Source organism: Ovis canadensis, chromosome 5 (genome assembly GCF_042477335.2).
Source record: "Ovis canadensis isolate MfBH-ARS-UI-01 breed Bighorn chromosome 5, ARS-UI_OviCan_v2, whole genome shotgun sequence".
NCBI lineage: Eukaryota > Metazoa > Chordata > Mammalia > Artiodactyla > Bovidae > Ovis > Ovis canadensis.
Window position 1 is genome coordinate 17,633,049 of NC_091249.1, and position 17,210 is coordinate 17,650,258.

The window sequence follows — 17,210 nt, forward strand, 5'->3', positions numbered from 1 at the left end:
TTCTGTCCCCTCTCACCCACTGAGACATCCCTGTCTTGGCCCCAGTGACCACTCTGCCTATATCGGCATATGTGGCTGGCTCCGACTGCTCATGGCTCAGGTTGGCCATCCGTTTCCACCGTGTGGTACCTCTCACAGTGACCCTGGCAACCCACTCCAGTATTCTTGCCTGGAAAATCCCATGGACGGAGGAGCCTGGTAGGCTACAGTCCATAGGGTTGCAAAGAGTCGGACACGACTGAGCGACTCCACTTTCTTTTGCTTTGTCTTTGGTTGTGCTGGGTCTTTGTTGTTCCGAGCGGGCTTCCTCTAGCTGCAGCGAGTGGGGGCTACTGTCTAGTTACAGTGTGTGGGTGCCCACCGCGGCGGCTTCTCTCGCTGTGGAGCATGGGCTCCAGGGTGAGCAGGCTTCCTTAGTTGCGGCTCGTGAGCTCTAGAGCGCTGGCTCAGCAGTTGTGGTGCAACGGCCTATCTGCTCCGCAGCATGTGGGATCCTCCTGGACCAGGGACTGAACTGGTGTCGCCTGCATTGCAAGGTGGATATTTAACCATTGGACCACCAGGGATTTTTTAAGCAGGAACGAGCTGCCACTCCAGGTGAACCTGCCCTGCTCGGCTCTGGCTCTTCCACTCTGTGATTCGGGAGGTTTTGCACCCACGTGTCCCACACTTTGACGCTCCACGTGGGATGTGATTTGCAAACAAATGTTGAACTCTAGTTAATGATGAGCCAGCCAAAGTCTTCAGGGAAAGAGTGGATTGAGGTCTCATAAAAACACGCAATGAATAGGTGGGTGAATAGCACGGATGGTGAGGCATGGAATACACTGGGTCAATCAAAATGTGCATGACCCAGGGTATGACGTTCTTTGTTCAAGCCCTGCATCTCTTTGGATGTTTGAACATTTCCTGATGGAGCATTAGGGTAGGGTTTGCCCTTCGTGGCTCTGGTCTTGGAGCCTTTCTGAAGGGGGATGGCTCCTGAGGTTTGTGGGGTTCTCTCCTTCTCTTCCATTGCTGGCAGCCGGGCTCAAACTGGAGAAGGGATGAAGAGGGTCTGTCAGAAGGAAAATGCACTCAATTGATTCCTGAGTGGATTTCTTTTTACTGGCTGAATGTACTTGGAGACTCAGAACAAGTGGAAAAACAAAGGGCCACTTAATTCAGACAGGAAAAAAAAGCGGACTCTATCTCTGTCCTCACCAGTCCCACGGTGCTTGTCCCCCTGCCAGATGCCAGGGCTCACTGTGGGCGGGGACTGAGCTGCCCGTCCCCGGAGCCCACAGCCTGTCCCCACCTGGCGCTCCCCACCTCTCCCCATCCTGCCAGGGGAAAGCAGAGTGGGGCTCCCGAGGTCACGGCTTCTCCCCAGGCTTGTCCCAAGCTTGCGGTGCTGAGTTAGCACCCCGCGCCTGCCTTCTCTGGGCCCTCTTCCCATTCAGGACCCATATTACCACTCCCCAAGCAAGGCCAGAGTGCTGGCAGCCAGCTCCCAGCCCAAAGGCCATGCCCCTGTTCTGGCCTCCACCAATCCCAGCTGGATCCCTCTTCCACCCACCCTAGACCTGATGGCCCCTTAAGTTCCTTGAATTATTTCCAGAAAGATTCCTCTGTCCCAGAGCTGGGCAACCAAGAGAATCCTGGTGATGCAGACCCTGCCCATGTAGGGCAGAAAGTTGGGGGCTCCTGTCAGACATGGGAGGAGTCTGTGTCTGGGAGAAAGGGGGCAGAGAAGGGTCACAGGGGCCCAATTGATGCCACTGAATTTTGGGTGAGCCGTCAAGGATAAATTGGTTCATAAAAATTTATATTGAATATCCAACGTGTATTCACTAACCTTACTGTGGTAATCACGTTGCAATATATACATCATTATTACGTGGACATACATCAGATAATTGCATTGTACACCTTAACCTTACACAATGTTATATGTCAACTATCTCTCCATAAAGCTGGAAGAAAACTCCCAACTGGACACGTGCTATCTTGTCAACGCTCCCAAGACTCAAAATTCTAATCTGAGGAGGAGGTAGGTACCCTCAGTCCGTTAATACTTGGAAAATGAAGATTTGTAAGTCCTTCCTCCCCTAATCTTCTGGGAGGAGGTAGAAGGTGCATTGACCTGGGGCCGGGGGCTGGACAGGTTGGCGGGGAGCAGCATCCACCAGGACTCTGGGCCCCAGACCCCAGGAACAACCATGCACTGTCCCGTTTAAGGGTCTCTCCAGGAACTAGAGACTAGTGGGAGAGGGACGCTGTACGCTGAACAGTGCTGCTACTGCAGGGCGCTGCCACCTCGGTGCTCCCCAAGCTCTCAGAGCACATGGAATGCAGTAACAGCAAATGCAGCCGGGACTCCTGCGTCAGATCCTGGGCTAGAGAAGGGCGTCCATGGAGGGACTGCCGAAGTCAGCCTGTGCTTGGCTGTGCACTAGCAAGGTCTCCATCCCGATAAACAAACCGGCTATGTGAGATGCGAGCACGTGGCGAAGCAGCTTTGGCCTGTAGAAACTCTCGGCTCTATAGTCAAGCCATCATCCCAGAGCCAGGTGGAGAAGAAAGAAACAGTTACAAGCAAACAAGCAGACTGACATCAGGTTACAACAACAGGGAACAAGCTTGTGATTCGGGACCGTGAGTTTCTTTACTGAGCCTGCATGGTGGGCTGAGGGCTCAATGACATGGTGTAATCTCTGCACCGGCTGCCTCCATCTTCTGAGATGAAAGTGTCTGCTTTCCCCTGGTGATAGCATCTCAGAAAACCACAAAGGCTGTTGCAGTTTGTCACCTCCGTTCATAACTGAAGGTGAGTTTGACTGCACTTAGTGGTGGGTACAAATAAAGATGTTATTTTCTTGTCCCAGCAGACTGGCGCCCAGAGGGAGATAGCTCAGGAGCATCTGGGAAGGGACATGTGGTTTGAGCTTCTCAGGTGGCGTTAGTGGTAAAGACCCTGTTTGCAAACACAGGAGACATAACAGACATGGGTTTGAGCCCTGGGTCAGGAAGATCCCCTGGAGGGGGGCATGGCAACCCACTCCAGTATTCTTGCGTGAAGAATCCCCTGGACAGAGGAGCCTGGTGGGCTATGGTCCATAGGGTCACAAAGAGTTGGACATGAATGAAGCCACTTAGCACACACACATGTGGTTTGAGGGGATGGGACAGAGAGCGGCTGTGCACACCTTGAAGGAGGTGGTTGCTCTCCTGCTCTCCTACCCAGCAAGTCCAGATGCTCACAAGGCCTCAAGAGTGCCCACCTTCCTGCCTGGGACTGTGAGCACAGGCAGAGTACACTATGACTGCAAGTCACGCAGTGGAAAGCAGACACGAACCAGGGCCACCAATCTGGGTTCATCTAACCACAAGCCTGCTTTCAAAGCAGAGCCTTCACCTGGTAGCAGAAGTCAGGGACATCAACAGCGTCTGAAGCTGTTGCTGGCTCTGAGATGAAGGTGCTGCAATCCGAGACCAGAAAGTCGCCTCGAGGAGCTGAGAACCACCCTGGCAGACAGCTGCGAGAACATGGAGACCGCACGGACCAGAATTTGACAGCTGGGTGAGGTCGGGAGAAAATTTGTTGCCAGAATGGCCAACACTCTGATTTTGGCCTCTAGACACTATGAGTAGAAAACCCAGGCAAACCACCAAGATCTCTGACCTGCAGAGCTGTGAACTAATGTACAAGTGCTGTGTGAAGCCGTAACTCTGGTCGTCTGTTTCTCAGCAAAGATTAAATATTCCCCATCTGTCTCCTCTGCTCACGCTGGCTCTTTTCTCTTGCCCTCAAAGCTGCGCAGGCCTGGAGGAACAGAACCTCACAGGGAGGTGGCCCCTCCAGATTCAAGCCACTGCCGCCTTCAAGGGCTGGTCACCACAATCTTTAGACAGCTCTTCCCTTCCTCTGCCTCTGTCCCCAACACCATCCCTCCTCAGAGACCCACTACCACTCTGCTGGAGGCTGATTACTTCTTCTTTTCAAGCCCCTGGAATCTTTTCTTCCTCCATAAGCCAAGCTGCTTATCTGGCCCACCTGCCCCACCAGCATCACCTGTGTGGTCCTGCGCCTGGCCCTGCCTACTATATGAGTCTCTCCAACCTATGCAACCTGGTCAGTGGAACCCCAGGGAATCTCCTGGACCAAGAAGCTGGGGGTAGAGAAAGACACCTGACCAACATCAACGAGTTAATTTGGCAGGATAGGGTTTTGGCACGTTGGTTTCCCCTTTCCAGTATGCTATTAAGCTCTTCAGTTCAGCTCAGTTCAGTTCGGTCGCTCAGTCGTGTCTGACTCTTTGCGACCCCATAAATCGCAGCACGCCAGGCCTCCCTGTCCATCACCAGCTCCTGGATTTCACTCAGACTCACGTTCATCGAGTCCGTGATGCCATCCAGCCATCTCATCCTGGGTCGTCCCCTTCTCCTCCTGCCCCCAATCCCTCCCAGCATCAGGGTCTTTTCCAATGAGTCAACTCTTCGCATGAGGTGGCCAAAGTACTGGAGTTTCAGCTTTAGCATCATTCCTTCCAAAGAAATCCCAGGGCTGATCTCTTTCAGAATGGACTGGTTGGATCTCCTTGCAGTCCAAGGGATCCTCAAGAGTCTTCTCCAACACCACAGTTCAAATGCATCAATTCTTCAGCACTCACCCTTCTTCACAGTCCAACTCTCACATCCAAACATGACCACAGGAAAAACCATAGCCTTGACTAGATGGACCTTAGTCGGCAAAGTAATGTCTCTGCTTTTGAATATACTATCTAGGTTGGTCATAACTTTTCTTCCAAGGAGTGTCTTTTAATTTCATGGCTGCAATCACCATCTGGAGTGATTTTGGAGCCCCCAGAAATAAAGTCTGACACTGTTTCTACTGTTTCCCCATCTATTTCCCATGGAGTGATGGGACCGGATGCCATGATCTTCGTTTTCTGAATGTTGAGCCTTAAGCCAACTTTTTCACTCTCCACTTTCACTTTCATCAAGAGGCTCTTTAGTTCTTCTTTGCTTTCTGCCATAAGGGTGGTGTCATCTGCATATCTGAGGTTATTGATATTTCTCCCTGCAATCTTGATTCCAGCTGGTGCTTCTTCCAGTCCAGCGTTTCTCATGATGTACTCTGCATAGAAGTTAAATAAGCAGGGTGACGATATACAGCTTTGACGTACTCCTTTTCCTATTTGGAACCAGTCTGTTGTTCCATGTCCAGTTCTAACTGTTGTTTCCTGACCTGCATACAGGTTTCTCAAGAGGCGGGTCAAATGGTCTGGTATTCCCATCTCTTGAAGAATTTTCCGTAGTTTATTGTGATCCACACAGTCAAAGGCTTTGGCATAGTCAATAAAGCAGAAGTAGATGCTTTTCTGGAACTCTCGTGCTTTTTCCATGATCCAGCAGATGTTGGCAATTTGATCTCTGGTTCCTCTGCCTTTTCTAAAACCAGCTTGAACATCAGGGAGTTCACGGTTCATGTATTGCTGAAGCCTGGCTTGGAGAATTTTGAGCATTACTTTACTAGCATGTGAGATGAGTGCAATTGTGTGGTAGTTTGAGCATTCTTTGGCATTGCCTTTCTTTGGGATTGGAATGAAAACTGACCTTTTCCAGTCCTGTGGCCACTCCTGGGTTTTCCAAATTTGCTCTTAAAACATATTACGCTCTTAAAACATGTTGAATACCAGTACATGCAAGATAATATTTATGAACAGTTGTCTTGGTGAGCGTGGTGGCTGGGTGGCTGAAACAGCGACCGTTTGTCTCTCACCATCCTCAGGTGAGAGTGTGGATGTGATGGGGTTCTGGCGAGGGGCTCCGGGTTCACAGATGGCCAGCTTCTTGCTGTGCCCTCATACAGCAGACAGAGAACTCTGATGTCTTGTCTTCTTCTTTTAAGGAAACTATTTTCCATCATGGGGACTCCACCTTCATGACCTCATCTAACCCCAGTTACCTCTCAGAGGCCCCACCTCCTAATACCATCACACTGAGGGCTTGGGGGATCAACGTATAAATCTGGGGGAACATGGACACGCAGTTTATGACAGAGAGTAAGGTAAATGTCATATTTATGAACAGACCCCACACAGAAGCCACTAATCCCAGAGACAAAGAACACTGTGGAGCTCCTGCATTTGATATGACACTGTTTCTAGCATGAAACGGTCACTGAGGGGCAACGCGCGTGTTGGCTCCCATCTGCCCCCTGGCTGGTCCACTCTGCCTGTTGCTGGGGCGTTTGCACCTTGGTTTCCCAGCCAACACACTAGGCAGCTGGAGGCAGAGCTGGGCACTCTTAGGGTGGCCCTGGGCTGGCAGCATGTGTTCCACGGAACCTGTCAGAAGTGCAAGCTCCCCAGCAGTGCTTCCCCAGACCTGCCGAATCAGAGCCTCGGGGCCAGTGCCCTGCTTTGACAGGCCCTTCAGGGGCTTCTCTCTCTTGCTCACATTTGAAAACCACTGATTCTGGGATCACTGAAGGTGAGCCTAACTTTGAGTCCCGGGACTTTGAGTCCAGGGAGCCTCCTGAGGCTTCAAGTCCAAACCCTTTGGTCTGGCAGTCAAGGTTTCCTTTGATTTTTGCTTCTAAACCCCAAGGCTTCCAGCAACTTCTAGTGCTGCTCTCTGAGGACGTGAGTTCCATTATAGTGGCAGGGGAGAGCATGCTCAGCCAGGCTCAGGAGTGGGGCCAGGAAGTGTGTCCCCGCCCTCCAGAGCCCCATCTGTCTCCATGGGGCTGGCCACTTGCTTCTCTCCAGCCTAGTATCGCAGAGCCTGCCATAAGTGAGATCACCAGGAGCCAGACCCCAACTCTCATCTGGGAGTAGTGAGAATCCTAAAAAGAGCCAGGTGGTGACAGAAGAAGGAAGCAACAACGGTGAACATTCCTGAAGTGGTGTGGTGGGAAAGATGATGTTGAGGCAGGGCACTGACTGCCCATTTCCAAACCCAGTTCAGTCCAGTTCAGTCACTCAGTCATGTCCGACTCTTTGCGACCCCATGGACTGCAGCACACAAGGCCTCCCTGTCCATCACCAACTCTCGGAATTTACTCAAACTCATGTCCATTGAGTTGGTGATGCCATCCAACCATCTCATCCTCTGTTGTCCCCTTCTGTTCCTGCCTTCAATCTTTCCCAGATCAGGGTCTTTTCAAATGAGTCAGCTCTTCACATCAGGTGGCCAAAGTATTGGAGTTTCAGCTTCAGCATCAGTCCTTCCAATGAATATTCAGGACTGATTTCCTTTAGGATGGACTGGTTGGATCTCCTTGATATTCAAGCAACTCTCAAGAGTCTTCTCCAACACCACAGTTCAAAAGCATCAATTCTTCGGCACTCAGCTTTCTTTATAGTCCAACTCTCACATCCATACATGACCACTGGAAAAACCATAGCATTGACTAGACGGACCTTTGTTGGCAAAGTAGTGTTTCTGCTTTTTAATATCCTGTCTAAGTTGGTCATAGCTTTTCTTCCAAGGAGTAAGCATCTTTTAATTTCATGGCTGCAGTCACCATCTGCAGTGATTTTGGAGCCCAGAAAAATAAAGTCTGCCACTGTTTTCACTGTTTCCCCATCTATTTCCCATGAAGTGATGAGACTGGATGCCATGATCTTAGTTTTCTGAATATTGAGCTTTAAGCCAACTTTTTCACTCTCCTCTTTCACTTTCATCAAGAGGCTCTTTAGTTTTTCTTCACTTTCTGCCATAAGGGTGGTGTCATCTGCATATCTGAGGTTATTGACACTTCTCCTGGCAATCTTGATTCCAGTTTGTGCTTCCTCCAGCCCAGCGTTTCTCATGATGTACTCTGCATAGAAGTTATATAAGCAGGGTAACAATATACAGCCTTGATGTACTCCTTTTCCTATTTGGAACCAGTCTGTTGTTCCATGTCCAGTTATTGTTGCTTCCTGGCCTGCATACAGATTTCTCAAGAGGCAGGTCAGGTGGTCTGGTATTCCCAACTCTCTCAGAATTTTCCAAACCCAGAGGAGGCAAACTCAGGGTCTTGCTGAGAGGGGCTCTCAGGAGGGGTCACAAGCATGGACAAGGTCTCATTAATCTCCCAGGAACCCACTCTGAGTTCTTACCTGGGTGTCTGGGGCTTCAGGTTAATTTTTCAGTCTCCCCCTCATTTACCCTCTGGCCCGTGTATCTAGGTCATTATGAGGTCCTGACCTTGTCTCCCGCGATCTCTTCCTCCTCACGGCCATTGCCAGTGCAGGATGTTCTAGCCAATGATGACTTCAGGTGTCAAGGGCCCTGCCCTGATGGACAAAACCTGTGTCCTGTGGCCCCAGGGAAAGCCAGACAGGAGGGGGTGCGCTGCCCTCCTCCTGGGAACCGGCAGGGCATGGGGGCCCCGCTAGTCTGCACTCAACGCGCGCATTTCCTTCACCCGGCGCCTGGCCACCATGATTCACCCATGAGGAATCTGTTCCATTTCCCTTCTTACTGCCAACCCTGAAGTGCCTGCATCCCCACTGTCAGCCACCCCCTGGCTGGGAGCTGGAATCTTAAATGCCCATCTGCTGTCCCAAAGGCCCCTCAAAATCAGACTGTCCCAAACTGAATGCATCCCCTCCCCACAGATACGGGGAGGATCCCTCTCTGAGGCCTGAGCCTCTACCCTCGGTTTCCGTTTGGGAGAGATTCTCCTTGCAGGGCCGCCCATACAGCAGAAAGGGGCAACGGTCAGGCAAGAAGATTACAGCGCACCCACACCGCAAGCCCGAGGAGCTGCTAGCACCACCGCTGAGAAGGTCCCACAAACGCAAAACATTTAGTGGAAGATGGTAAGCCTTAAAAAACAGAACATAGTCTTCTCTGCACACTGTTATTATGATCATGAAAAACGTGTAAGCGAAATGAGAAGAACCTAAAGTGAGGAAATGCCTTTTTTAAGTTGGTAAGATGAAGAGCTTGTTTGTTTTCCAGGGTTTTGTGAATGCTACTATCTGGTTAATTTTTAGTAATAATTTGTTTGCGGGTGAGGGCATCATTTTCAACCCAGAGCACACACTTGTGCAGTTTGCAAAGTGGCCCCTAGACTCCAGTTCCAGTCTATGGCTGGGGCCAGGTGAGCCACGCCTGCCGCCGAAAAGCACTAATGGTTTTTCTCCCTCTGCCCCTGTTCGCTCCTGTTGAGGACTGCACAGTTGCACTGTTGAAAGGCCAGGCGCGTTGCCAGGCAGTCTTACTCAAGATAGAGGAGAGGCACTGGCTGTGACTTGTAGGGGAAGGAGGCCACTCAGGACCCCGTCTGGGCCAGCTTTGCTCCCCTGGGCTGATGGCCTTCACTCAAGCGGAGTTTACTGTAAATGTGCAGTGAGACCCGAGTACAGAAGCCACGTCTCATGGACAGAGGCTGAGGGCAAAGGCAGGACCTGGAGCAGACCCCCTCTGCCCGCTGTCCCTGCCTGGGTCCTTTGGCGGTGGACCCTCAATCAGGGCGCCTAAACGCTTGTGCACCTGACAGCTCAGAATGCAGTCACAGGCTCTCAGGTCTCTAGAGTTCTGGTTCGATTTCTTTTTGCACGATCAGCAAACACAGGGTACCTGTGCAGTGTGGGCACAGCTCTGCCCTTGCCATGGCTGTGTGCTGAGAGCTGGGGCCTCACAGCAGTTCTCAAAGAGAGAAGGGCTCTTTGGGGAGGAGGGCTTGGCTGGGTCTAGGGGGAAGGATGTGATCACCACCTCTTGTTATTCACTGAATGAACTGTTCTTGCCCTTCTTTCCTGGGCCTCAGTTTCTCCATCTGTCCAAGGAGGTGGTGGGCCACATTCTATCAGAGGCTTCTGGAGGGGAAGTGAGTCATAGGCACGGCAGGTTCATTCATTCCTTCGGGGTGGGTGGGGCACATTCTATCCACACAGCACCCAGGGTCACCTCTCCAGGAAGCGCTCTGGGCTCTCAGCGCTCCTAGCCGCCCTCTCTGTACCCCGCTGAAGCTTGCCACTCCTCCTGCCCAGCCTCCCACATGTGGGCCACAAGGGGCCACCCCCCAGAGAGCACGGCCACACTTCCTCTTGTCCTTCAAGGGCACAGATCTCTGCTCATTCCTCATCTGGGGGCCCCTGTTGCCCACTCTGCCTGTAGGGCCGCTGCGGAGGAGGACCGTGGTTGGTCCCAAGGACTTTCCTCGTAACTCATGAGAGTTCCAGAGTGGCTGTCCCATTTTAAACTGCTGTCTTCTAAGGTTAGGGCCTCTCTATGACTGGACCAGGTGCCTATCCTCAGCCTGGAGGCCTTGAATATGGGCTGGTTGCCTTGTGGGTTGATGGCTACCCAGCTTGATGGGTAGGCTCTGTCCTTTCTAGATGGAGCTGTTCAGGAGGCTCAGAGGACCCAGACTCCCCCGAGGGTGCTCATTTGCCCCAAGGCATTCCAGATTTTGCCTTCTCTCCCTACTCACTATGACATCTCCCAGAGGGACCCACGTGCCTTCTGGCTCTCTCTCTCCTGGAAGACCCCTCCCCAGCAGCTGGAGCACTTTCGGCAATGGGAGGGCCCATAAGGAGGGGCGTCCCGAGACCTGGATCCCTGGTGTCGGGGGCCACCTCTTCCCAGCTCCTGGGCTGCGTGGCCCTGCCTGCAGCCCTCCCAGCACCCTCTCCTGCCCCACCGGGCCGAGCCGGGATTACTGACACATACTTTGCGCAAGTCCCAGCAGGCGGGCAGAGGCTCCCGTGCCCGCGGCCATGCATTTGCCCGCTTCCCTGGGCGGCAGCGGCACGTTTCGTTGGGGAAGGAATGTGGAAGCACCAAAGTGTGAGACACCTCCAGGGTGTCACCTGGAGAGACTGGGAGGGAGACCGAGGCAGAGCTGGCCTGGTACATGGCGGGGGACCCAGCCCCAGAGCCAGGGGTTCAGTCGAGGGGGTTGTGAAAACAGTCAGCTATGTTTTCATGTCCCCAAGCACAGGCTACCCAATGCAGCTTCTGTTTTTCATAGGAAACATTCCACCCATTTATTCCTTCATTCACTTGTTCAGCAAAGTCTTATCTAACAGCCACGGGGGGTGAAGGGCCAAGGTTGGGGGCAAGAGTAACACATACCCCGTAGGATCTCACAGTCCGGTGATATAGGTGCCGCTCTTATGACAGTTCCACAAAGGGGTGGCGGGGGTGGGGGGCAGGTTTCACAGGGATCAGGCAGCCCGGCCGGAGTCAGAGCCTTATTCTCCACCTCTTCATGTTACCCTACAGCATCCAGCCCAGTCTGGCAGGCAGTGAGGAGTCAGATCTGGGATCAGCTGAGCAAGGCTGCAGGAAGGGGGATGGGATGCGGGGGCACTGGGAGGGGAGGGCATGCTGCCGGGGTGTGGGGGGGCAAAGGCATGCCAGGCTGGGCTCACTGATCACTGTGTAACTGAACTATCCCCCACTGTGCCTAGCGGAGTTTAGGGAACTTACCAGGAGGACTGCAGTGCTGAGCGGGGAGGGGGAGGAGCTGGGTCTTGTAAACCTTGGATTCTCAGCCACTGCAGTGTCTGTGGGAAGCCCCCACCCCGACCCCCCAACCAAGGCAGGCTGTTCCTTCCTCAGCCTCTTCTTCTGCCCCTTCGTGGATGGGCAGCTCACTACCACCACTCTCAGACTCAGGAAGCCTTTCCTATACTGAACCAAAATCTGCCTTCTGGCTACCTATAGCCTGTGCTCCCAGGAGCCACACAGAAGTCCAGGACTCCTTGCCCAACAGCTTCTCACACACCAAACTGCAGTGGGGTGTTCCCCCAACACTTCTCAACAACAGGAGGCTCCAGTCCTTCAATTGCACTTGAAAGGGGTAAATACAAACTCTAAGACTTGGCTCAAAAATGCAAACGACAAGTGTGGGGTGATGGAGCCTCAAGGGGAGTGATCTTTGACCTGGGCATGGCAGAAGCTGCCCGTTGTTGGGGCTTCAGCTTCTCAAACTAGCTACAGAACTTGGGTTTGGGGTTTTAAAAATTCCTAATCCATTATTATAAATTACATTAAAAGTCTGCTAAAATAATACATAACACATTTTTTAAACTGCCACGATTCTTCCTGAACACCTATTTTCAACTTCTGTTCTTATTTCTTCATGAACAATCATGCATGGATGGGCTCTGGTCTATAGTTTGGATATACCGATACTTTCAGGGACAGGAGGTATACCCAAACCCTGCCTTCCCTGTCCTGTCCTGCACGATGGTGGCAGAGCCCCTCTGGAACAAGGCAACTTCCGTCCTTCCAGGCTGGAGATTTGTAAGTAAGACCCACCGTGAAAAGTGTGATTTTATAGCCTCTCCAGACTGTATTCCTCCTTGATTGTATTTACTCACCCTCTTCGCTGTCACAAAGAATTCTAGGAGATTTGTGCAAATAAAACAGAATCATTTAAAAAGATGACAAGAAGCCCAGTGAAATGCAGGGTTAGCTAGCGTGGGAGAAGCTGCCCCATCTGAGTCCCAGACAGAGTCCCGAGTGTGTAGGTGGCCAAGTCATATCAAGTTGGATGTGAGAGGTGGGTAATGCTTTTGCATTCTGGAAGGAGTGAGTTCCATGGTGGGCTTTCAAGGGGTCAAGACGATGCATATTCAACTTGGTGATATAAAACAAGATTTCTGGTCATACATATTTTACCTATGGTCATTTCTAACATTGCTCTTCAATAAAAGGATGCCCATTGGCGGTTCTGTGGAGGAACATCGTTCCCAGTACCCTGAGATCTTACAACATCAAGGGTGTTGAACTGGCATCTGGATTTCTCTAGTTTCATAGGCTAGCTGGTACCATCACCAGCCTCAGGGCTGCAGGGAGAGGCAGAGAGAGAGAGAGGGACAGACAGAGACCAGAAAAGAGAGAAACAGAGGCAAACACAGAGATTCAGAGGGACAAATATAGACAGAGAGAGAGAGATGAGGACAGACAGACACACAGAGAGACAGAGAGAGACAGAGAGAGACAGAGAGAGACAGAGAGAGACAGAGAGGTAGAGAGGCGCGCGCGCACACACACAGAGGAACAAACAGGGTGAGGTGAGAAGGAAGAATCGGGAGGAGGGACAGGGCTGCCCTGGGGAGGGGCCCGCAGCGGGGCAGGCTCACAGAGGAACAGCAGCTCAGGGAGTCTGGCTTGCTTGGGCCTTTCCCAGTTGAGAAGCCTCCGAGCCTTGCTCAGCCCTCCCAAGTCCCGTGTCGTCTGACACAAGCAACCTCCTCCTCTGTGTGACTGCTCATCTCTCCCTTCCCCTCCTCCTCACTCTCGCCCACACACCCTTTGAGTCTGCGGGTCCCACATAGCGCCTTTAGAGCTCTCTTTCATTCTCCCTGAATTCCACACGCACTTGTGCCCCACAAACATCAGGGTCCAAGGGGGAAGCCTGTGTTCCGCCTGGGACCGAGAAGACCCCTGTGTGTGAAGAACCAGTTAGAGCCAACACCAGGGAAGGTTGTACAGAGAGAAAGTTCTAGAGTGCGTGGAGGGGTGATGGCCAAGCTGGCATTCCTTAGGGTCTGGATACATGCTCAGAGCAGCGTGTCTGCATACAAACAGGTGTGGGGTGCGGTGGGCTAGGGAGGAGGATGGAGAAGCAGCGAGTCGGGAGAAGCGAGAACACTGCACTGGAGTCCGTCTCAGGCTGCTGAGCTGGCTCAGGGGTGGGAGAAGACTGGACGCGGCCTCACGGGGAATTTCCGGGGTCAGCTGGGCTGACATCCACTCCAGGTACCACTCAGTGCTGGGGAGCTCTAGGCACAGCAGAGACTGGTGGGGTGCTGGATGGCAGGAAAGGGGAACCGGCAGGACAAGAAGGGCCAGGCTCTCTGTGCAGGTAGACACTGCTGCTGGAGCTCCAGGAGGTTAGAGGGGAGGGTGCAAGGGAGGTGAGAAGAGAGGCAGAAGGCGGTGGGTGGGATGGGGCATTGCCGTCTGGTGCAGGAGATGAAGGGGCCTGGCTTTGTGGGGAGGGGGCAGGGGAGAAAACAGGCTGACCTCCAGGGTCAGCCCCAGGGGAGGGGAGGGGAGGGGATCACAAGATGCCATCAGCCCAGACATGTGAAGTGGGCGGCAGGTGCCTGTAGCACAGCATCAGCTGTGTGCGGAGTATAGGTCAGGGTTTCTGTGTGTTCCCCTTGACCATGATGCCAAGGTTTCTGTGTGTTCCCCTTGACCATGATGCCGGTTCTGTATTCACACAGATCTTTCTGATCAATTCTAATTAAACAAGAATTCAGTCTGGATCAGGGGAGTGAGGGGGAAGGGGCTGGCGCCTCCTCGTAGGTCTGCAGTACATGGCCCCGTGGGATGCTGCTGGCTGGCCTCTGGGATCAGGTGCCCAGGCCTGGGTTCTGTCACCTCCCAGGTCCCTTCTCCAGACCCCTCTGTCACATGAGGAGACCAGAACACACGTTCTTGGAGATCTCTGCAACTTTCAACATTCTGGCCTTAGGGCTGTCTCTCTGTGTCTCTGCTGGGACCTGTCTTTGGACCTTGAACATCTAGGGTGAAGGACACTTCCGAGATGGTCCTCGGGAGGCGGTTGGCTCTTTAAATCCCCACGGGATGCAGCGCCACCTCTTCCTCCCCTTCCACCCTCCCACCAAGACTACACCAACTTCAAAGCCTAATTACTCCCAATTTGGGCTGTTTCCTTGTTTCTCCAGGTGAGGAAGTCCCTGTCACTTTCACTTTCATATGCAAGAGTTGGGGGTGGGGTGGGGAGAAGTGATGAGAGCGGTGACTTCATTTTGGGGAGGGAAGGCGAAACGGAATACCAACTAGGGAGGCTGAGTGTGAAGGTGAGAAGTTATAAAGAGAGGGTCCCCCCCACTCCAATGCCTCACTGAGGGGTGGGCAAGCAGGAGAGAGGGTGCGCAAGAAAAAAGAAGGAGCCACCTGTGGGAAACTCCATTAGGTTGGATATGAAGATAGAGAGCCTTCCTGCTGCTGTTAAACGCCATTTCTTTCTTTGTGAGCCCTCCTTTTCATTATGCTCATGGGCACCGTGGAGAGACCACATCCTTGCTGTGTCCAGATGGCCTGGGGGCAGAGGGGAGGAAGAGAGAAAAGCGCTGGTCCTCAATGAGCCCTGAGGTTGTGGCCCCCAAAGATGCTTCTCAAGAAACAAGAGAACCACCGAGTGCGAGAATCCTATGGAGAGCAAAGTGGGGCGGGGGGCGGTTCCATGGCACGCTCTTCCCTTTGGGGTTAGACTTGCGCTAGACTCTTGATTGGGTGGGCCATTGGAAGGGAGGGGTGGCGACAGGACGCGCCTCCCCACTCACCTGGAGAATGCCGGAAGCACCAAGCAAGCCCCAGGATCTTTCAGATGGAACACATCTGGCCCGGGCGGAAGGGGTGGCTTAGGTGTGTTGAGGGGAGCAAGGCCAGGGACGTTCAGGGCCGAGAGGACAAACATTCAACGGCGTTGGGTGGCCAGAGGCTGGTGACAGGGCCCTTCTTTCTGGAAGAAGCGCGGGGGCGAAGGCGCTTCCTCTAGCGCCCAGGAATGCAGAGGCGGCGGGTTCTAATTAGAGGCCCCCGCGGCAGCAGGCGGCCGAGGGCTCTCTCCGACGCGCTTCCCTGGTTCCCCCGGAGTCAGTGTCCCCGCGTTGGTAGGCACGCCCGCCGCAGCCAGGAGCTGCAGGTGCCGCGCGGGTGCGGGGCGCGCCGGGGTCTCCGCAACACGTCCCCGCCGCCCCCCCACCTCTCCCAACCACGTCTCCCAAGCCCTCGTACCCGCCGGTGCCTCCTTCTTGAGCCCCGCCCCGTCCCGCCAGGCTGCGCCTGGACCCGCGCCCCACACCTAGGGCGCCCCCGCTCCTGAACAATCTCGAAGAGAAAAATTATTATCGGATTAGATGTACTTCGGCTCACTCAGTCTCCCCCCGCCCCAACTTCCCCTCGGCATAATTATTATAATTCCAGGCAAGCCGTCGGAGAGAGTTCCTGGTGTGTGTGTGTGTGTGTGTCTGTGTGTGTGCGTGCGTGCGCGCGCATGTGTATGTGAAGGCTTGTCTCTGATCTGGGTCTCCTCCAGCGGCGCGTTCAGGCCCCTCGGCTCCCTTATTTCCCCCAGCAGTGTTCGTCAAATCTTGGGCATCTCAGAGAGCCCCTGCCCTCTCCCCTGGGGAGCTGAAGTGACCCTTGCCTGTGGGGCCTCTACCGGAGTAGCTTCCGTCCTCCCCTCGGGATTTGAGCTGTAGACCCTCAGGACCTTCTCTTGGTTCATCTGCCCTTCCATCACTAGGTTTAGGAGGGTTTCACGGGAAGGCGTCCTGTCTGGGGTGGAAGACGTCTCGGATGTGGGTTTGCGGAGCCTCTCACTAGGGAGCCCTCAAACTCGATGCTTTCTCCCTCGTTACCTCTCCCGAAGCCCCTTCTTACATCTCGGTGGGGACCGCAGCAGGAAGACGCAGCAGGGCCAGGTGCTGCCCCGGTGCGCCCGCCACTCCCGGCCGGGTCCCCGCAGTCTTTACGTAACTACGCTGCTCCGAGCTGTTCGGTCTTGTCTCACTGACTTTGCTTTAAGGTGTGTGTGCGCGCGTGTGGTGTGTAAGACATGTCCTTCAGGAAAGTCTCAGGCGGATCGCCCTCTCCCAGCTCGCACTCCTGGCTTCTCCTGACCTCGGGCTGCCCAAGCGGTCGTGCCACCCGTGTGGGTCCCGTTTCTGCCTCTCGCAGCCTCTCTGCTCGCCCCGTCCGACGCCGGGAGCGCCCCCATGCCCGAGAGATCAATGTCCCCGGAAACTCCGCCACCCGCGTCCCAGCCCCGGCCCGAACAGGTCGAAAGTGGCCGCCAAGGAAAACAAGCCACCCGCGGAACAGGAGGGCAGGGCAGAGCGCGGGCTCCGGGCCACCGCGGCGCCCTGCCCGAGGGGACGGCGACTGGGGGACGCGCACAGGCCGGGGAGAACGTGAGGAAGGCTCACTCACCACCAGATCGGGTAGCTGCCCAGCGCTTGCTTCAGGCCGTAGAGGAACATGAAATATCCGAGCGGGGCCATCGCCGGGCGGGAGATCTCGGAGGGCCGGGAGTCCGCCCCGAGAGCGCGGGCGCCGGAGCGGGCCGGGCCCTGGGAGCTCGCGGGCGGCGGCGCTGGGCCCTCCTGCGGCCGCGGGGTGCGCGGGGTGCGCGGGTGAGCGCGGGTGCGCGGGCTCCGAGGGCGGCGCTGAGCCAGGTGGGCCGGCAGCCGGGCGGCGGGCCGGGGCCCGGGGCAGCGCGGGACGGCGGGGGC

General features: G+C 54.3%; 1 protein-coding gene across 1 annotated transcript in view; it reads right to left on the reverse strand.

Annotated features, from left to right (window-relative positions):
- WNT3A (Wnt family member 3A) overlaps positions 1-16,986 on the reverse strand; it is a 75,975-nt gene extending 58,989 nt beyond the window's left edge. The window contains exon 1 of the mRNA XM_069590531.1: positions 16,909-16,986. Coding sequence (XP_069446632.1) covers positions 16,909-16,979 — 71 coding nt within the window. The 5' untranslated portion in view covers positions 16,980-16,986. The remainder of the gene's footprint in view (positions 1-16,908) is intronic.
- Positions 16,987-17,210: the final 224 nt, after the last annotated feature.